This window comes from Eleutherodactylus coqui, chromosome 1 (genome assembly GCF_035609145.1).
Source record: "Eleutherodactylus coqui strain aEleCoq1 chromosome 1, aEleCoq1.hap1, whole genome shotgun sequence".
NCBI classification, from domain to species: Eukaryota; Metazoa; Chordata; class Amphibia; order Anura; family Eleutherodactylidae; genus Eleutherodactylus; species Eleutherodactylus coqui.
Window position 1 is genome coordinate 179,947,910 of NC_089837.1, and position 23,265 is coordinate 179,971,174.

General features: G+C 38.2%; 1 protein-coding gene and 1 pseudogene across 1 annotated transcript in view; both read left to right on the forward strand.

The window, feature by feature from the left end:
- The window catches only part of ADGRB3 (adhesion G protein-coupled receptor B3), a 918,092-nt gene that overhangs the window by 547,735 nt on the left and 347,092 nt on the right, over positions 1–23,265 (forward strand). Inside the window, exon 14 of the mRNA XM_066604215.1 lies at positions 21,677–21,785. Coding sequence (XP_066460312.1) covers positions 21,677–21,785 — 109 coding nt within the window. The remainder of the gene's footprint in view (positions 1–21,676; positions 21,786–23,265) is intronic.
- On the forward strand, positions 1,766–2,921 carry LOC136611152 (dual specificity mitogen-activated protein kinase kinase 2 pseudogene; annotated as a pseudogene).

Below are 23,265 nucleotides of genomic sequence, written 5' to 3' on the forward strand. Positions count from 1 at the left end.
TGGAGGAAAGTAAAGCCCTTATGCTGTCACCTACTATATATATCACTGCCTATATTAACAAGTCAGTGGTCTATTTATCAATTAGGCTTCTATAACATGAAGGGAGCTGATGACCTTTAATAGCTTGTCATCATTAAATCTATGTGCTCCAACATCTCATCAGCACATCTCTCCCATTCATCCTTGTAGTAACTTTCTACAGTGCATTCACTAGCATTGGCTAGCAATAGAGTGAATATAGCACATCCTATCTAGACTCCTAATTACAAAGATCAGTTCTTGCCTTTCTATCTGCCTATAACAGCGGCACCAAGCGCCTATCTCAGCGTTTCAGGTGTAACTGGCAGCTGCCAGATGCTCCCCAGTTGGGAGTACTCACTACTGTGAATTATTTCCCTCAGCTTGAGCAGTATACAAGTGTTAAGGTAGATAGGAGAATAGACATAGGCTGCTAATCTCCTAGGTTCCTAAGATGACTGGGGAAGGCAATGGCAAACCACCCCACAAAAATAGTCTGCCAAAGAAAACGTCATAATCTGGCCTAGGAGTCAGTCATAACCTGGTGCTTGCACCAGGGAATATACCTTTACCTACCTAATCTTCTATGGACTGGTCTCCTTACCCCTCTGTTGTTTCTGTGCTCCATTACTCCTGGGATATGGCCTCAACTCATGAGACCACATATTTCAAATAGGGTAAAGGCCCATTTACACTGAAAGATGATCACTCGAAATTCGCTCAAATGGCAATTTGAGTGACAGTTTTGAGCGATCACTTTGCATAAACTCTTAAGTAGCTAATTAACTATTAAGAATTTATTAGCGTGTAAATGAAGGCTTCTTCTGTATGCAAATGACAGCAGGAGCGCTGTTATCTGCAAACAGCTGCTTTGTTCTTGGAGCTGTCAGTGGTATCCCACTGAGAACTCCAAGCGGGATACCAGCTGAAAGAATACTATCAGCGGTATCCCGCTGAGAACTCCGCGTGCAGTGCTGATAAGGCTCATCGCTGACTTTAAGCTTGCTTAAGGCCAGGGATGAACGAATAGTGCACGAAAAGTGCACGATGGTGCACATTTACACACAACTATTATCGGTCAAAAGATGGCCTTTGAACGAATTTTGAGCAATAATTATTATGTCTAAATAAGCCTTAAGGCACTGAACAAATGTTTGGCGCAATAAACACACAGATGTAGCACACCGAAGATTTCTTTGGCGCTTGCTATGGCTTCTAATTGCCCATATAATACAATTCAAAATATTATCTATGCGATATTGTACAAGTCTGAACATAACCTGTTCCCTCCACACATCTGACCTAATCTCCTGATACCCTTTATCTGCTTTTTGAACAATCAGCTTGAAGATTTCCTCCATTTCTGTAACTTGCTACCCCAAAATCTTCCCCACCTTTAAAACTTTTAAAAGCAACCTAAAAAGCACCCTACCATATGAGCAGTTTTTACCCTCCATTATTGTCTCCTGTATTCTCTTGTAAATTGTGAACCCTGGCAGACAATGCCATCTCTTCTTCTATATAAGTATGTTTATTGTATTTGTTGTTGTATGTAATGTATTTAAAATCCTTTTTCTTATGTACAGCCCTTAAATTAATGGAGCTTTTATAACTAATAAAAAGATTACTATGCGTGAGTTGCAGATGGAGTAGACCTCAGCCATATTCTGTAGTTGCGGCCTTATCTAGTCAGCAGATTATGGATGCGGCCTGACACAGAAGTAAGAGAAACAGCCTGGGTGGTAACATGCCAACTAAAAAGAAGCAGAATTTACCTGCACTGAGCATAGCACCAACAATAGTTCAAGCACGTTCTCCAATAAATGATGGATCATCAGAGGCAAATCTGACAAATCTCCATAAATACTTGAGGATCTAGATTTAGATGATCAACAGAGAAAGGCATCTGGAACCTTTTCTTACACAAAAAGCAAATGTTGGAGAACTAAAAGATGATGACATTGAATAAATATGTGAGCTGTGGGCAGGAAATGGAGGAATGATGATAAATGAATAAAAGTTCATCAGAGGCCATCTGGACCTATCAATGGCATGCATTCTAATTTACTTAGAAATCAAGGCTGCAATCCCAAATCAGATTAGTAGAGAGCTACAAGTCCTTCATGTGTGCAACGTTCCATATATTGTTGGGTTCTATGGTGCTTTTTACAGTGATGGATCTGCATAGAATGCATGGATGAAAGATCTCTGGAACAACTTCTTAAAGTAGCCGGATGTATACCAGGGAAATTCTATGAACAGTAAGCATTGTAGTTCAATGGGGGCGTGCTTGCCTGAGAGAAAAACACCAGATCATGTAAAGAATTGTCAAACCATGTAACATACTGGTGAATTCTTAAGGGGAGATTAAACTGTGTGACTTTGGCATCAGTGGGCAACTCATAAACTCCATGCCCAACTCTTGCAAGGCACAAGTTATTCTATGCAGTCAGACATCTTGAGCATGGGACTGTCATTACTAGATTTTTCCATAGGAAGATACCCTATAGCAACACCAGATGGTAAGATGCTACAAGCCATATTCAGTCACCCTGCAGTGGATTGAGCTAGTGGAGAGTCTCAGAGAATTTTCCCTCATCCAAGGCCTCCTGGGAGACCAATAAGTGGTCATTATCAACCAGCTATGGCTATATTTGAATTGTTGGATTATATTGAAAATGTGCTCCATCCTAAGCTTTTTTCTGGTGTATTTACAGCAGATTTTCCAGACTTTATACATAAATGTGTTTATAAAGAATCCAGCTGAATAAGCAGACCTGAAGATGCTGATGACCTATACATTCTTTAAGCATCTTGAAATCCATGAAGTTGATTTTGCTGGAGGGTTGTGCAAAACTTTGGGCCTGCACCAGCCAAGTACACCAACCCACACCACAATTTAATATATGTATTTTTTACAACCTCCTTTTCCCCTTCTTGGCATATTCATTTTTTAGATTGTAATCCATGACATCATAAGGTGAATTATATGGCATGCTAAAGTCGACATGATGCAATCATGAACGGCCTGTAGAGGGAGGATGTACTCCAACCCACTCCATTCTAGCCTTGCTCAGTACAGAGCAATCAAATTACACAATAAATAATCATTATTACACTGACTACTGGATTTATACTTGTTTGACAGGAACAGCTTTGCAGCTTCTGCATCCATTTCTATATTGCACAACTGTCCAGTATAAACTGCAAAAAATGTGTTTCACTGTGCACCGCAATCTTGATGCTCTGCTTTCAACCCTGCTTTTGGATGGAGCACAGCCAGCAAAATCTGAGTATGCTCCATGGGGTGTGCTCCAGTCATAATGAACAGCTAGAGAATGTGCTCAAGAAATGTTTCTGGCATTGATGAACAACCAGAGCATGTGTTCTGCATTCTGAGCATGCTCAAAATGTACAAATTAACATACCTTCAATTCACCCTTCCTTTTGGGAAATTTTAAGAGGTCTCTAATGGGAAATGTGGAGCACAGAACATCTTTTAAACACATTGTTCTGCTTTTATCAACCCAGCTCTATTTGTTTGTGTGTATTTATTTATTTGTGGCCTTGAACTCTATGCTCATGAACACCTGTGTTTATGAAAACCTGTGATCAGTTTTAAAACAATCTCTTGCTCTGTCACTGGTAAAATCGCATAAGTCCACAAGTTGGCTTCAAGGCTTCTTATTGTATTTCTCAACCAACAATATGCCTAATTTAACAAAGTGGACTGAATCCACAAGTGAGGAATATCATGTTTTGTTAAACACTATGAATAGAATGTTTCATCTGCAAAATATATTATAGTGTACAGACTTATTCCCTTAAATACAGGTGCATGTCACTGGGAAACACTGATTGTCTAAATACTGAAAACATTTATTGATTTTTAAAATAATAATAATTATTATTATTACACTCATCCAACTATCGACCTGCCTTATCCTTTAAAAATGTTCACATAGCACATTTTGCTTCATATTTTGGTGTACATTCCATGCCAAAATACATATTAAAATATTGATGACAATACAAGTTCCATTGATTTGTAATGGGAAACCATGCCCCTGTCTTGATGACTTGTTTTTCCTCGACACGTATTTGAAACATGCGTCACAGAAAAAAAGTGACATGTCAATTCTTTTTTTGTTTTCCGCATCAGGTTTTGGCTTTTCAATGATATTGCCTCTTTTCCTGTCAACTATGTGATTGTAAATTGTAGTCTGTGGTAGTCCAAATTATTTGTTAAAATTGGATTAACATTTTTGCTGCATTTTATTTACTTACCGTATTTTCCATCATATAAGATGACTGGCCTTATAAGACGACCCTCAACTGTTGACATATATGCCAGGAATAAGCTGTGGAAAAAAAATCAATACTCATCTCCCGCGACGCTGCTGCAGGCTGTCGCTCCCTCCTCCACGCAGACAAAGCATTGCTTTCTGGATGCGAGGCTTGAATGCCCCGCCTCCAGAAAGCGAATGCTCTGATTGGCTAACTCAGCACAGCATCAGCCAATGAAAGCCGGTGCTGGGTTAACCAATCACAGCCATTCAATGACATCATTGAATGGTGGTGATTGGTTAACACAGCGCTGGCTTTCATTGGCTGACGTAGCGCTGAGTTAGCTAATCAGAGCATTAGCTTTCTGGAGGTGGGGCATTCAAGCCTTGCATCCAGAAAGCAATGCTTTGTCGGCATAGAGGAGAGAGTGACAGCCTCCAGCAGTGCAGTAGGGGGTGAGTATTAATTTTTTTTTCTACAGCATATTCCTGGCGGATAAGACGACATCCGACTTTGGAGAAGATTTTCCTGGGTTAAAAAGTCATCTTATACGCCGGAAAATACAGTAGTCTTGATTCTAATGGGAAAAAAATACTGCAAATATGTTTTCAAAGCAACAAGCATGTTACTACGTAGAATTTCTATTTTATGTGAACCAGAAACAATTATTTTATCTATAATAATTAGAAATGTAATTTATTAAAGAACTTTTCATGATTGAATCTACAGGAAATAGCATTATAAATTGATGCAGAGCACAAAATCCCAAAGGAGGTCTAATTGTCTTCTTAAGTTTTACCAGCCACTTTCTGAATTGTTTCTAATAATAGCCTACTATTATATGAGAAGGATGTACATTATTAGATTCTGGCACACAACAATGGGTGATCTAAGCCACTAAACCCTGTCCCATTCATCACATCTTTTACACGGAACATTTTGTACTTTTCTCACTTTTGTCAGGGAGAATTGTGTGTCACTACCCCGTGTAATTCATCAACATCTCAGATAAACTGTTCAATTGACTTTTATCCTTAGCTCATTTATGTCTGTTGATTAAATAAATAGGAATGGCATATGTGTTGTACAAGATGGCATATATCTTCTGTGTGTTCTGATACTACAGTAAATGGCAAATCTTTACATAAATATGTTACACTAAAGATGGTTTATCGGATTGTTTTCTTATCTTGAAGAAGTTGCTAATCTTCAACAGGCAGTATTGTCCTCCTACCTTCTGCTGCTTAATGACTCTTATCAAGACAGACTTGTCTCTAAAATGTTTCTGCACTTTGGCTTTCTTAGGAAATTTTATTACAGGAATGTTTCCGTTTTTACCAGACTTACAGTATGACAATTCCCTTACTTTTTCCATATATGTAATGCTCTTACTTGATAGTAATCTGTTTATTAGAAAGCCGATATAATAATAGTATTAGGGATCTACATAACTAGGAACACTTTGCTAAAATTATATACCGCAACCATTTTTTGGAAATCGTCATATAACTTTATTACAATAAAGTTATAGCTAGATAACTATTAAATTGTTCTTCAATTATATAAATAGTAAAAAAGATAAATACTGAAAGCATTGGTTGTTTAATGAAAACTGTAGAAGGTAATGAGGAGAAGGCACATCTATTAAATTGTTTTTTTCTCCAATGTATTCAGGAAAATGAGATGTCAGATGAGATGTAAAGTGATAAACTAAACTCTCCACAAAATGTCACCATGTTAATCCAGGAAGGAATGCAGACCCACTTTCAAAGGATTAAAATAGATAAATAAAGGCTCTATACTGACTACATTGGTTTGTGTCACTGGATTGGGCATCAACAATGTGGTGCCAATATTCAAAAAGGGGTCAAAAAATAGAACTTGGAAACTACAGGCCTGTAAGTCTTCTATTCTAGGTAAAATGTTTCTAAGAGATGGAGTATCTCAAGTAAAATAGCAGTATATCAGCTTGGATTTATGAGGGGTCACCCTTGTTAAACCAATCTGATCAGCTTCTACGAGGAGGTAAATTCTGGACTGGACCAGGAAGAGTCATTGGATCTTATGTATCTGTACTTTTCTAAAGCATTTGCTACTGTGCCACATAAATGGTTATAATGGTATATAAAATAAAAATACTTGGTCTGGGTAAGGATGGGTATAAGTTGGTAAGTAACTGTCTCAATGATAAAAAGTAAAGGGTGGTTATTAATGATACAAACTTTGATTGGGTCACCATTACTAGTGGGGTACCACAGGGGTCAGCATTGGGCCCTTTTATTTTTAATAGATTTATTAACCTCTTAAGGACATGGCCCCTTTTTTTCACATTTTCATTTTTTCCTCAATGCATACATTGACGTAGCTGTATTAGGGCTTGTTTTTTGCGGGATGAATTGTATTTTTCAATGGAACATTTAATTTTTAAAATTATTTTCTGTCACCACTGTCTGACAGCTATAACTTTTTTATTTTTCCATTGAAATAGTTGTGCAAGGGCTCATTTTTAGTGGGATGTCCTGTCTTTTGTGTTCGCACCATTTTGAAATACATGTGACTTTTTGATCGCTTTTTATTGTATTTTCTGGTGTTCTTTATTTTTTTCTGACAATGTTTATCATGCTGGTTAAATAATGCATAACTTTGATAGATATGGACTTTTATGGATGCAGAGATACCAAGTGTATATTCTAGTTTTAGTATTTAGATTATTTTATTATAAATATGGCAAAAGTTTTTTTTTACGTTTTATCACTTTTTAAAAAATATTTAGTAAAACTTTATTGTTATTATTTTTACTTTTTTTTAGTGCCCAGAGGGGACAATGACTTGTGATGCTTTGATCATGATCAGGCAAGAATTCTATCAAGCCACTCCACGGGCATGGCTTGATAGGCACTCTGCGAAGACAGCCCTGGGGCCTTTCAGACACCCACACAGCCCCCTGCAATCTCATCACGCGTGGGGTGGAAGGTGGGGGGATCATACAGGATCCCCGAACATCATTTGGGAGATTTATATGACGCTGTCAGGATTAACAGTGGCATATAAAGAGTTAACAGCTGATGAGCCACACGGCTTATTGGAGCTTTTGCCACCAGGTATCAGTTGTAAAAAATAGCTGGCGCCCGCTTTATACATACCCTGATGCTGCAGGACGTAAATATACGCCCTGCAGCGTTAAAGTGTTAATGGGTGGTAGAAGGGTTGCACATTAAAATATAAACATTTGCAGATGATACAAAACTGTGAAAAGTAATTAACGCAAGAAAGGACAGAATTAGGTTCCAAGTGGATCTGGATAAGTTGGGGGCCTGGGCCAAAAAGTGGCCTATGAGGTTTAACACTGATAAATGTAAGGTTATGCACATGAGCAGGGGTATTATATATCACCATTGCATACTAAATGGGAATAAGGGAACTGGAACAATACCTCTGCAGCGCCACCTATTAGAAGCCAGCATTCCTGCAAGCCAATGTTAGACTCTTTATACAAGCCTTGTAACAATGACTAGATATTGAAAGTCAAGCTAGAATCCACACACAGATAGCTGTTTCTGGGTGTTTGCCCCTCATCAGTGTGCAGTAGGTTATTAACTTTGCTAGCAAGAGGCCTGTGATGTGGGTCAGGAATGCTATCTTTTCTTCTTAAGGAGAGCACCTAGAAGGTAGGGTGAGTGAGGAGAATTATAAGGTCATTCATGCTCCTCTTAGTAATATGCAAATAAGGGAGATGGAACAATACTTCTGCAGAGCGATTGTTGCATACATGATCTGGATTATTTGTGCATCCACCATTGATGTATACTCTTTGTGTGGTTTTTTGTGGCTCCAATAGTCACCTGTAAATATATGTGTGTTTTAAATGGTTTTAATATGTTTATTCCCTTTTGATATTCATTTCAATAAAATTTTGCATATGATATTGTTCCATATTTCTAGAGTGCTGGTGTTACTAGCTTGCAACTGTAAGGTCTGCTACTCATGTCTGCTCCCCTCTTGCGTTTCCAGGCAGCCGCAAGCATCATTTTGCTATGTCTGTGCATATGGACCATATCAGTCTGCTTTCATCCACACTGAGAAGGTTAACCAGTCCTCTGGCTCTCAGCTCAGCTGTGGGATTAAGAGGCAATCACTTTCCTATTTAAGCTGAGCTGATGCACTTACTTGTTGCCTCAGTATTGGTGCGTTTTGCTTTGATCCCTCCACTGCTAAGTTTTCTGTCTGCTGAATGTTCAAGTCTACTTTGACTTTTATCTGAAAATCCTGGTTGCCTTGTGCTCTGTATCTATATGTATGTCTGTTTTCTTTCTGTCTGTGCTTCATTCTCGTTTCTGTAGTAAGTTAGTTTTGTACAGTTTCTTCATTTCTGTGTTTCAGGACTTCATCCCTGTTTTTTGTCAGGGCTACTCAGGACCTAGATTCCAGCACGGGCCGTACTTATCGGGGCAATTACCTTACTTGTAGACAGGGCCTGTTCCATCTCCCTACTTACTTAGGGCCAGTTACCCATCTGTAGGAACTCCTTCTGCTGGGGTCAGCCAGCAGTCACCTGGTCCAGTCCAAAGCCAGGCTGGTTGGTTAGCCCAGTGGGTCCACATCCAAAATCCATAACAGCAGCACTTTTCTGCTCAGTTATATTACTGGTTATTCTCCCTAATTACTTGAGAAGGATTGTTGATCCAGAGATTATCCTGAAGTATAAACAGGCACCATAGCTCTGTACCCCGTGTCACAATCTCTAAACATATATTTGCTAAAAGGAAAAGACTTGTGATGGCAGTAAAAAACCTATTTTTATATTCTGGCATCAAGTATGCAGTTCAACCTGCCTTGAGTAATGTAGGCAGGCTGACTAAGCTCTGAGTCACAGTGTTCTGCCTTTCTGCACACCACCTGCACAGCTCTGCTGCCTCCCTTTGTTGCTGATGTTAGTGGAAGCAGCAGCGAAATACCACTCTTGCACTACATGGCGCTCTGTCTCAGTTTAACCCCTTGAGTGGCAGGTTTCCTACCACCCTGTCGTGCCCACCAGGGCAGGTTTTTTAAAATGGTCTAATCATTGAATTTCAACTAGTTTTGCAGTTGCGTCTCAAGAGCCATAACTTTTTCATTTTTCCATTGACATGGCCATATAAGGGCTTGTTTTTTGCGGGACAAGTTGTGATTTTTTAAACAGGGGGGAGGAAAAAAAGAAATGTGGAAAAAAGAAAAAAGGGGCCATGTCATTAAGGGGTTAAATAATGTATTAACTTCCTTCTCTGGGTCATTACGACGCACATGGATACCACATGTGTGATTGTATTTTTGATTTTTTACAAAGTAAAGGGAGACAAGTGTTTTTTTTATTTTTTTAATAATTTTTTTACTTTTTTTTTTTTTAATTTTTTTAAAATTTTTAATTTTTTTTTGTCCCTTTAGGGGACTTCCACAGGGACCCATCAGGACCCCTGATCACATTCCAGGGGTCCGATGGTGACAGCCCTTTACATGCTGCAGTGACAGCCCTTTACATGCTGCAGTCACATAGACTGCAGCATGTAAAGGGTTAACACAGCAGAGATCGGAGGTTTTCTCTGATCTCTGCTGTAAGAGCTAGTACCTAGCTGTCCTCTGACAGCCAAGCACCAAGCTCTCCCTGCCACAGAGACCATCGGCTTGCTTCTGACAAGCCGATGGTCTCTATGGCAACCTGTAAACAAAGCAGGACATTGCCGACATGTCGGCAATATCTTCTGCTGGTTTTTCAAAGCCCTTGCTTTGTTCTCTGTGGGTCTGTGCAGGCAGAGCACACTGCCACAGCTTGTGGCATTGTGCTCTGCAGCTCCCATAGTGATACATAGCCCGGAAATCTTCCGGGCTATGTTGCTATGAGCAGTGGAGCTCGTCACGGAACTTTTCCGGGCGTGCCACTCAAGGGGTTAAGGCAGATGTGAAGCTCAGCCAGCTCGCCTCCATGACACAAGCAGGTTGATTTGCATATAAAAGTAGGTTTTTATTGCAATCACAAATCTTTTCATTTTCACAAAGATATGTTTAGGGTGTATGACATGGGGTAAACGGAGCTATTGTGCCTGTTTATACTTGATCATTGTGATGACAGAATCCCTTTAAACTTGGAACATTCCCTTAAAAAGCAAAATACAATAATGTGTTAACAGTCAGTAACCTGTACAACTAAAACCATATATAAGAACTACTATAATAAATAATATCTATCTTTAATATTTTGGTTTCAGTATTGTAAAATGAAAATATTGTCGCTTTTTAAAGGGGTCATGCAGTATTAGAAAAACACGGCTTCTTTTTTTCTCAAACAGTGTCAGATCTGTTCCAGCAACTTTCAGATTGATGAACCTTAACTGCAATACTAGACATAGCTCATGAACAGGCGTGATGCCTTTTCTACAAGAACGCCATGTTTATTATACATTTTCCTTTAAATCTTTGCTACTATTAATGGAGCTTTGGTGTGTTCCTGCCAACTGAAATTTATATAAGCATAGGTAATTCACAAACATACATACATTCTTTCTTTGGGAAAATACTGTGTTTTGGAGATAACAGCTTCAAGCAACTATAATGTAGAAACCATACTTTAACAGTTAAAACAAGAATCACATACAAATATATGTGATAGCGGTTTTTCTTTTTTGACTACAGTTTTGCTTTAAGGCTCCCTTACAGTATTTGTAAAGACTCAAGTTTTAAGACGAGATTATTCTGTTCACAGAAAGAATCCTTATCTAGTCTCAAAAACATTTCAACTGAAATGCAGTGTGCTCAACATTTACAATTTACATCCGCCATCAATTCAGGCAGTGCTCCATTCCTCTTCTTGCAGAAGCCACATCTGAGTCTGGCTCCATGACCTGCCATTATGAGACCATGAAGAAGAATGTTTCAATTCACACTGATGAAATATTAATTTCACATCCAGCCCAGACTAGAAAACCAATTTAGCTAAGCTGGATACTTTAACAAAAGTAATGAAGAACCATCTTTACAGCTTACTAAAAAGCAATATAAAATAAGCATCAGAAGACAGGCGTTTATAAATATATCATATTTATTCATCACAAACACATGAAAACTATACAAAGCCTCCATTTAACCTCATTCATTGTACCTTGTCCCAAGGTAAAATAGTCATTTTGATGAATCTGTAAGAATTTTAATTATACTTCTGATTTGCATGTTTAATTTCTATGATTATGTGCTAAGCAGATCTAAATTATATATCTATAATATATAATATTAAATATCTAAATCAGGTCTGTTGTTTAATAATTATTTTTTCATCAACTTATATGAAGGCTAATGAAAGCACATACTTCTAAGTGAGTAAAGAAATGCTTTCACTTAGCAAGGAAAGAATAGGGCACAATAGAATACACCAGGGAGTATGCAAAGAGGAGATTATGGTCCCTTCTTCTTCCAAGCCCAATCCCTGTAACTTTCCTCCCCCAACTTTTGTACTTATAGATAATCTGTATGCAATATTCATAAAAGGTGTACATTACATGAGAGATGTTCTTCTCTCACCAGCAAGTGGCAGATAGCATTACAGACAGCAGTCTTGGGGGTAGATATCAAACATCTTCACATTACTGCTGACTAGAGCTGTGCTGTCACATGCCCCCCTGTGCTAGTTACCATGAAAGATAGTGAATGTATGAGTGAATGTGTGTATGCATGCCATATTTATATGTTTTCCTAGATATACGCATATTACGCAACGTTTGTGGCCATGACCTTCCTTTTTACAAAATTCTGCGTATACCCTTGCACTTTTCTGTACCATTATGACATGCCATTTCCTTGTTCCACACTTCTGCACAGCTCTAATAATTCCTTTGGATTCTGCAATAGGAGCAGAAGAAACACAGTGCATTACCAAGTGTTCCGTCTTGTCAGATGAAAGATAAAAGGATGCTTTAAGAATATGCACACTTGGTAGGGATGTGCTGGACACCAGGCACAACACTGTTAGAAGATTTAGTTACAGTAGCGAGAATAGGTTGACTGTAGCATAAACCAATGAGGTGGGGTCCAGGTCTAATATACTACTGAGACAATAAAGCAAAAGAGCCAGTGTTGTAGGTGCTACTGAGTCAAGGATCAGATCAGGATTAAAGATTCTTTGTTTTTGAGCAATGCATTTCAGTGTTGGTTCAAGTATTTTACTTTCATCCTGGATCTGATATCTCACTAGACAGAGCCTGTTATATCTGTCCTTTTGATTTATCATTCCATTCTTTGGACTGACCTAAGACAAATTAGTTTGGAGAAAAGACTTGAAGTAACATCATTATTTTGTCTAAATATATCAAAGCCTACACAGAAATGTATGTAATAGCCTTTTCATATCTAGGACTGTAACCATGATAAGGCGGGATCCACTACATCTAGAGGACAGAAGGTCTAGCCATCCTTATAAAGAAAGTTTCTTTACTGCAAGAGCAGTGAGAATGTGGAACCCTGTGCCACACAACCTGATGGCTGATTCATTAAAAGGGAACAACTTGGACTGGCTGTTCACATGTCAGATGCTGGCTTGATAAAGACCTATTATGGTTGAAACATTGCCTGGTTGACATGATTGTGGAACAATAAAGTCCTTCATTTATATGAAGTGATAGTTTGTCACCATTTAGATGCTGCCATCTTATAATTTACTTTTTGCATAACTGTGCCACACAATGTGATAGTTGATTCATTAAAAAGGGTGCTGCCACTTCAATCAAGATGTTTTTAACCACCAAATGGAACTTTAGTAGACAAATTTGTAATGCACTGTATTGACTAACTATGTTCCCCTTCTCTCATCATATATCTTTTCATGTGGCATGCCCCTTGCCTCGTTGTCGGGTTTTTTTCTGACAATGTGTACATTGTGGACCATTTCCTACTGGTCAGGATGTGATTGTTCCCAGCAGGAGAAACCAAATAATCTTGTAGATATAATACCTTTTAATGGCTAAGAAAAATAAATGATGTTTTAACGAGTTTTCCAACCTACTCAGGGTTCTTCCTCAGGCTTATGGAATAGTTCTGAAGACACATGCATTTATATATACATACATACATATGAAAAGGCACAGACATGGTGCGATTAATTTGCACTTAAAAATACCAGCATGAGTATAGAAGTAAATACTCAATTAGTCCACTGATAAGGATGTGAAAGTTTTATAGTCTCTGAATTAGTGTTAGGGGGTCACCAGGCCAGTGTGTGATCTGTGCTCCAGATTTCTCATACTTCCCAGTCACGCATTAAGTAATTTAGGCCTTTGTTGAAAGTGTCAAAGGTGGTTATAAACATGTACTCCCAAATTCTTCTATGGCTTTATGATTTGAAACTGCCTTTTATTTATAGTGACTATATATATTTAATATAGAGAATATATATTTTAAATATAGTGACTATATATTTAATATAGTCACTATATTAAAAGGCAATTTCAAATCACAAAGGACTGGATGTCTTTCTAAAAACAGTCAATATTTAGGGTAATGACATTAAATTCATGAGATGAGTAATTGCTCCAGGACTTAGGTGCGTAGCATTGGGTCGAGGAAGTGGTGGTGCATGTGCCCTGGGCACTTTTAAGAAAGAAGGTTGGGTCTGCTGGGCAGCACACAAAGGAGAAGAAGCACTGTCCAAACAGCTGATTGCTACTGCAACCAGAGCCAGCGCACACAGCGCCCCTATCAGTAGCAATCAACTCTTTTATTTCTTTGACAAAAAAACACATCATCACTCACTTATAATTTGCATTTTATTTATCTAATATGTGATTTATTCCATATCCATGCTCATAAATATATACTCATATCCAAGAAGTAATTGATGTTAGTAGATTAACAACCACAGTATTGCCACACAGATGTTTTGGTGTAATTGACCTTTAGCAATGAGAACGGCTGATGTGAACTGACCAAGAGCATCGCCTGAAATATTTGCAAATATTTTTCATGATTGATGTGGATTTTTTGTCTGGGATAGTACAGACTTATTTTGGTCTTCCTCCTGCATTATAATTATTTCAGATAGTGTGCACAATTTATGTTTTGATTTTGGTTTTATCTCCCTATGAGATGTGCTGTGTGCTGGGCTGCCTGTCTGCAGTAGAAATCCGCTGTTTGTGGTGCTACTCAGAGCCTGGGCTGCCCAGCTTCTCCTGCTGCAGATGATCATATAACACCATGGGTGGGGACAGAGCTTCTGGGATCACAGTACTACATTCATGACAGCTCAGAGCCTTTCTCCATATGTATGCAGGGGAGGGAAGAGATTTACTGTAGGCTGCAGCTGTATGCTGGAGGGGTGTGATGTTATTTTCATGGGACTATGTTGGATGTCAAATGAAGGAAGTGGAAAGATGTTAACCACATGGGACTGCATGTTGGAGGGGAGTGATATTTATTTGCGGCTGTATGTTGGAGGGGGACTGAAGGGAGCATAGTGATGTTATTTACATGGGACTGCATACTGGAAGGGGAGTGAAGCAAGTAGAATGATAACATTTACATGGGAGTGTGTTGAGAGGACAGAAGGTAAGGGAATATTTGCATAGGACTATGGGGGGGGGGGGGTAAGAGAATAGAGTTATGCAATCTACGTTAGACTGGAAGGGACTGAATATGCAATATTACTTATAATCAGTCCTTACATGGACTATTTAACAGGTGCCTTGCTTCGCCATAACAGTCATAATAATCATTTCACATGACATAATACACATATAACATTACACTATCCTATGAAATAACTATGCACAGCCTTGCACTGAAATGAACACATATCTTACACCATATGGTAGCATCTCCATTAGGGCAGTCATATAAGGTCCAAGACCCTCACCCAGTCCACGGAGTTTGTGCTTACTCAAACCCGTAAGGCAGAGTGTACTCTTGGCAGTCCTCAGAAAAAGTTTTGCTTTGTTCATCTGTGCAGTGGTCACTGTGAAAATCTTTACACAGCCATCCTGTCTCTGCCTCGGGGAAATGGAAGGGAGGCAAGTGATATTTTAGATTGTAACAAATAAAGGTTAAGTTTTAGGATTCTTACAGTGACTGTGTATAGGAAACCAGGAGATGTATTTTTATAGTTACCTGCCTCCTCGTTCCTGTGGTGTCTGCTGCTGAAGTCTACATGCTGGCTAAAAATTTGGCTCCCTCCAGAGCACCATGTTCTTTCATAGACTTGTATTGGAGAGCGCATGCACAAGCCTGAAAGTAGTCAGATTTTCATCCAGCATTTGGACTTCAGCAGCGGGAACTATGGGAACCATGAAACAGGTGAGTATAAAAAATACCTCACCCGGCTCCCTATCACCTCACCTAACAGCGACATAAGCTAGTTTATGGTTCTTTAGGCAGGTAACAGGTTTCCTTTAAATCCTCCGAATTTATCTCTATCATATTCCATCATACTCCAATTAAGCACAGATAAAAAAGGTGTGAAATGAGCAAATCTAATTGTAAAGCTATGTATCTTTAGGGTCAAGTGAAAATTAAAATTTTCAGCAATGAAAATTACAAATTGAACAAAAAGATGTGACAGGTCATCTTATAATGATGTCTTCCTGTAAATAAAAGTAGTCCATTAGTAAAATATGGACAGATATGTTACTTAATGGAAGGCATTCCTTATGAGCATGTACAGGATCTACGGTAAAGCATTCACTGCTCCATACTGAACCTTAGTGTGCCTCTGCCCTTACATATAGAGATGGAGAGTGACCGTAACCGCATAATTTAGATCATAGAGACTTAATTTGTCATCATTCAAGCTTCAAGAAAATAATTTTTCTGTGGACGTGAGACTTTAAGTAGGAAATTAAAGGGGTATTCCAGTTGTGAAGCAAATTTTCAAAAACTCCAGATATAAAAGGTCCTTGCGCCATGTTTTTGCACAGCTGTTTATGGGTATAAATTACACAGCCATTATCTTTTTATCCTGTTCCTATTTCTGATCTTTCCCTGCTTCACTTTTTTCCAAGATGGCCGCAGGATCCAGGTTGAAACTAAATCACCCGCTCTGTACTTTTTTCCTGTGTGGGACCCGCTAAGTGCTGCCCTGCTATTGGTCAGCAGTCTGGTTCCAAGAGCTGAAAAGAAAAAAAGCCACCCTTTGTTGTTCCTACTAAGGAAGCCTGACCTGTAGCGCTGGGATACCTGCAGGTTCGTATCCAGAGACAACCTGGAAATAAAATCTTTTGAAGTGCCAGGAGAAGGTGATGGCTTATAGAGCTACAAAATCCAAAGCAGAAAGACACTGCAAACTTTAATAACATTTGATTAGCAAATTTAGCATTCATTTGAAAGCAACGTTGCGCAACTGGAATACCCCTCTTAGCATTGAATCTTAAGCTCTATTGTAATCTTGTTTTAATGCTTACGTGAAGCATGCTAGCTATTAAACTTTTTATATAGGCTTGACTACTTCTTATGTAAAGTCATCAGAGATTAGTTCAGCCTTCCTTAACAAGATTATATTATTAAATATATTCAAAAAAATATTTGAATATGAAATGGCATGGATATAAAATATAGACATAAGAACATATAGTAATGTTTAACTATGCCATTAAATATACCTTATGAAATTTGTCAAAAACTCCTTCTTACGCAGTATTTAAGTCTTTTTATCCTCAGCTCATTGCACAGAATAGAGCTGTTAACCATGGAAGAATGTACTGACGGCTTAAGTAATTTAGTATTATTTATGTGCAAACCTAACTTAGACTTTAGCAACCAATAAAATAATCCTATTCCTTAACCCTTTAGTGACCAGCCTATTTTGTGCCAAGCGATTTTCATTGTTTCATTGCAAGAGCCATAAGGTGCATTTACATGGCAAGATGATCGCTCAAAATTCACTCAAACGGCAGTTTGAGTGACAGTTTTGAGCGATCACTTGACATAAGCTCTTAAGTAACTAATTAGCTACTTAAGAGCTTATTAGTGTGTAAATGAAGTCTGCCACTGTTTGCAGAAGACAGCAGGAGCGCTGTCTTCTGCAAACAGCTGCTTTGTTCTCGGAGCTGTCAGCTGGTATCCCGCTGAGCTGATAGCACCGAGAACAGCAGGAGCTGCTTTAGTAAAAATAACATGATATGTTTCTTAACTGGATCAGTACGATTCCTGTAATATCTAGTTTATATAGATTTTTATATTTTTTACTAATTAAGCACAAAAAACACATTTTTAAAGAAAACTATTGAATCTGCGTCGCTACAACTAAGACTCATAACATTTTTATATGTTCATCTGTGCAGTGGTCACTGCAGAAATCTTTATACAGCCATCCTGTCTCTTCCTTGGGGAAATGGAAGGGAGGGAGATTCCCTCTCCTCCCATGCCCTGGGGGGGTCCTTAGCCCCAATGGTCCAGCAGTTCCGCCACCTGCTGCAGCAGCCAATACAGCATGTCTTTTCTACATTTGCGCAGCAGTATTTTATCTTGTTATATTTCTATATTACCCTGCTTGTTCCCTCATCCTGGGTTTAAAGTTCTATGGTCTTTCCACAGATCAGTTCTGTCTGCCCTGCTGTCTTTGTGGATTATTCCTCTAGCCACCCTATTCCTAGTCCCAAATCTTTTTGTTCCTTGTCCGCTGTTACCTGTTGTCCTCCTGCTTTGTCCTCAGCCTATTATTGGATTTATACCTATTGCCTAACCCTTTTAAACATTTTGCTGACTCTTGTTGTAACCTCTAGTTTGATTAAAGACTCTAGTTTTCATTCACTCGTCTGTCCAATCACAGCTTAGTGTCCTATTAGAGGTCCCACATCCTTGGTCCCCAAGGGGTCCTTAAGTATATAAGCCCAGGAGTACCTTTTCATGCTGTGCTAAACTTATGGACTTTGTAGACACTTGGAGGAACAATTGTATACATGTCTTTCAAAATAAACCTGTTGTTTATCTGAGCAGGAGGCAGCAGGTAATGATTTACTTATTGTCCATTACTTATAAAGCACCAAAATAATTTACTATGGTTTGTATGAAGAATATAAAACCTCATATCAGTCCCTGTTGCTAATTTGCTCAGAATCTTAATAGCCCTAGACATTCACACACACACACACACACACTATGATTTCATGGAAAGTTAATGGATTTCTCAGGTTGTTTTTGGAGTGTGGAATGAAATTGAACTGCACAAAGAAAGCCCAAGCACAGTGGGAATATAGCATATTTATGAAGACGTTGCACCACTCAGACTTGATAATCTCATATTGTTCTCTCTAATAGAAGCAAAATCTTCCTATGGAAGCAGTTCAAGAACATGCATGAGTCCATCTATACAACTGGTATCAGGACTCTGCAGAGGGATTTCCTGTTGTATTCTACAGTGTGGAGGCAATGAAGGAAGGAAACTGTTTATCTTAAAAGTTTTATCAGTGTCTCCTCTGAGAAGTAGAGAAGACGCTATAGCTTCAGAGACAGCCAGCTCGCCATACCAAGGATTTCTGCATACTTGCTGGAGCAGAGAGAAAAGCAAGACTGAGCATATGTGAACATTTCCTAAGGTGGACATAGATAGACTATTCAATATAAACAGCAGCTGGCACTATTCTAACATTAATCCTGGAATATCTGGGGATATAAACAGTTTTAAATAAGTGTAATGACAGAAATGTTTATAATTATTGGCTGATTTTAACGATAAACAATATTCTGCATGATACAAAGTTTTACACTGTCCACATTTTGTCTTTTTCCTATTGTCATATCACAGCAGGTGATTAACAGAATGGGGTATTTCTGTGGAATATTTTACGTAGTTTCAGTGTGCCTTTTTTGAAATAAAAAGAAAAACACACATTAATAGTTTTAAATGTCCCCACATCAGAAGGTAAAACCAGTGGGAGTCATGTACTAGAATCCTGATCCAAAAGCAAATAGGATATATGCAGATCTCTAGAGCCACTTGGAATCTTAGACAATTTTCACAACATAACATACTTTATTCAAGAGTAAACATGACCAGTATTTATAATAATAATAATAATCTTTATTTGTATAGCGCCAACTTATTAGTAGAAAGCTCATCCCAGGATGGTGACAGTAATCTACATATATACAGTAAATTTAAGAAGTTTACACACCCCTGTTAAGATGCCATGTTTTAGCCATGTTAAAAAATCCATAGATAAATAATTTCATATTTATCCCCACCTTCAATGTTACCCATTTATGTACAATTCCATTGAAAAACAAACTGATATAATTTTGGGTGGAAAAAAAACCCTAAAACAATGTGGTTGCATAAATATGTACACTCTAATACAATACTTTGTTGATGAACCCTTTGACTTTATCAAAGTATTCAGTCTTTTTGTGTCGGTGTCTTTCAGCATGGCACAGCTTGACTTGGTAATCTTTGCCCACTTTTCCTTGCAAAAGTACTCCAAATCTGTCAGATTGTGAGGGCATCTCATATGTAGCGCCCTTTTCAGGTCACCCACAGATATTCAATGGGATTCAGGTCAGGGCTATGGCTGGGCCACTCCAAAACTTCTTCTGGCAAAACAATTCTGTTGTTCATTCAAGGTATGCTTTGAGTTGTTGTCATACTGAATGTTAAAATTCCATCTTTTTAGCAATGGCTTGAAGATTTCATGCTAAAATGGACAGTCGCAAAGCATAATACTGCTTTCACCATGCTTCACTGTGGGTATGGGGTTCTTTTGGTAATGTGCAGTGTTGACTTTGTGCCAAACATACCTTTAGTATTATGTCCAAAAAGTTCAGCCTTGGTCTCATCAGACCAGAACACGTTCTCTCACATACTTTTGGCAGACTTTATGTAGGTTTGGTATAACACAGCCAGGCTTGGGTATTATTTTTTGTTAAAAAAGGCTTTTGTCTTGTCACCCTACCCCACAACCCAGACATATGAAGAATACTGGAGATGGTTGTCACATCCACTACACAACCAGTACTTACCAGAACTCCTTTAATGTTGCTATAGACCACTTGGCAGCCTCCTGGACCAATTTTCTGCCGGTCTTTTCACCAATTTTTTGAGGGACTTCCAGTTCTTGGTAATGTCACTGTTATTCCAAATTTAATCCACTTCTTGATGAAAGTCTTAACTATATTCCATGTTAGAAATAATGCTGTGGAAATTTTTTGGTACCCTTCTCCTGACTAATACCTTTCAACAATCAGATTCCATTTATGTGTTGTAAGCTCCATGGCTTTGGTGAAAAAAATGCAGCCAAGAAAATGTCAAGGAAAACTTACTAGAAGAGCTGAACTTTATATAGGGGTAAATCAGAATCACTTTAAATAATGGCAGCTGTGTACTGAATTCTATAAGTTTAAATGTGAGTAGCTAATTCTGAACACAACCACGTCCCCAAATATGCAACCACATTATTTTAGTTTTGTTATTTTTATTTTTTCACTCAAAATTATTTTAGTTTATTTTCAATGGAATTATACAGATAATGGGACACATTGAAGGCAGAAATAAACCTGAAATCATTTATATTTATTAGATATTGTAATATGACAAAAACATGTCATTTTAATAGAGGTGTGTATAGTTTTTATATCCCTTGCATATTTATCCATGCTAAGGAAATTTATTTAGTGCAATTAGGAATAATAGTTATAATGCAAAGGCATCAGCTATTTGGAATAGCTGAAATACCAACATGTATAGGTCCCTTCATTGTCTCATTCTCTCTGTTTGCACAGCTCAGTGCTCCTTTTCGCTATTATATAGTCGAGGACTTCCCATGATTTCACAGGACTTAGGTTTGGAATTTGTTAAATCAAAATTTTGCAACTTTGTAAAACCATCGTTGTGGAAGCACAGCAGATGATTGATGAAAAAGTGTACATTTTACGATGTAGGCTTATAAATTGGATTGAGAGAGGCCACTTTGTACCGCTTGTGTGGATGTAGATGATGTGAGGCATGAAGCTTGTTGTAGATGCTATGGTGATGATGAGGGAGTGTGAGGCATAGCGTGTAGTGGTACGTAATGCATACACATGAGGGCATAGTTGTATTTAGGATAAACTGCACCACACAAGGCTAAGAGGTTGTGTGCTAACATTATGTCTATACCATCTAATATATACATATATATATATATATATATATATATATATATATATATACACACACACATATATATATATATATATGTGTGTGTATATATATATATATATATATATATATATATATATATATATATATATATATTGATGGTATACACATTATGTAACAAATTGTGGTTGACTTAATAGTGCAAGCCAGTAAAATGAAAAATGATGTGTTTATGCTATAGACAACTATATATATTTTTACTTGTTTTCTTAATGTTGTAATTTTTTTCCCCAGAAACTTTACAGTGGTGAATTCTAAGATAATTGTCGTTACTATCCATCCAGAGCCAAAATATGCAGATTCCTTGGTAGAGATTGAACTGGCTCATCTTCATAATGTAAGTGTACGTATCTTTATGATTTCTTAAGTCACAATATCAGTTAAAGATAATATTAATTTTCCACTTTAATCTGATTTATCTTAACAGGCTTATCTAAAAGTATACAATGTTTCTAATGGCCTTTTTACATGGGACAACAGTTGAGTAAAAGACTGCACAAGTGCTGACATCACAGCTGAGGTCATTAGCATTCGTGCAGAGTGTTTACACTGACAGACTTCACTGCTGGATCGTGGGCTTCTTGCTCAGTGCTTCTATGTGAAGTGCTGAGCAGAGAGTATTTACACGGAACGAGAAACCAGCGATCCAGAGATGGAGGTCAGCGATAAAGACTTGTGAAAAGAGATGAATGAGCACCCAAATGCTCGGGTCCGCGTTATTCGAGTCGAGTTTTTCGTAAAATTCGAGAGTTCTACTCGAGTAACGAACCCCATTGAGTACAATGGGAGACTCGAGCATTTTTGTATGTGGGACGCCGGGGGCCGAGCTTTTTTTTTTTTTTTGGTTCGTGTTCTCCCTCTCTCTCTCTCCCCTTCCTGCCAGAAAATAAATCTGCCAATAACGCGCGCTGCATCGCAGCGGGGAGGGGCCAAAACAGACACGTCACAGCGGGGGGAGCCAAAAACTGGGACGGGGTCGAACACGATTTGATGCTCGTTCGAGTAACGAGCACCATCGAGTATGCTAACACTCGAACAAGCATCAAGCTTGGCAGAGTATGTTCGCTCAACTCTACTTTTGAACAAATAGTGTGCAATTCTTGGACATTTACAGTGCACGATTATCCCTCAAAATGTGTTCATTTGAACGAATTTTGAGTGATAATCGCGCCATGTAAATAGCCCATTAGGCCCTAGTTAAATGGGCCAAGAGTTATTGTTTTGTTGTAATGAGCTCAATCAACAAAATGTGTAGATTGCTGCTCATTTTCTTCTGTTCACACATGGCAGCTGATCAGCTTTATAGGATTGAGTGATTGTGAATACAATTGTTTGTTCTCATGCATGTATCATTGCTTTATTGCACATCTCCCCATTTACACAAGAAGATGTGCAACCAACCAACATTATTATGAGCAGATCACATGACAAAAGAGCATTTCCTCATTTATCAGCTGCTCATTTGCACATTCAGATGAGCCAACTACTAGGGAAATAAACATATGGACATATGTTGCTGTGCAAAAATCTACCTGTGTAAATGTACCTTAATACCTGTGAAAGTCAGTCATTTGTTCACAAAAATTACAGAAGCAATCACAATGATACATCCATACAGCACTCAACCTTAGGGTTCAATATGCCTGTGCTCATCTCTAGCTCATCTTTGCTAGACTGTAGCATCAAAATACTGTCCTTTGACTTTATGCTTTAGTTACAATGTTGCTATGAATAATGGTGTCACTAAATTAAAATAACAGATTATTAAAGAAGAACAGTTTACTCTGGTAGAGGATGAAAGTTTTTTTAAACACCTATCAAGA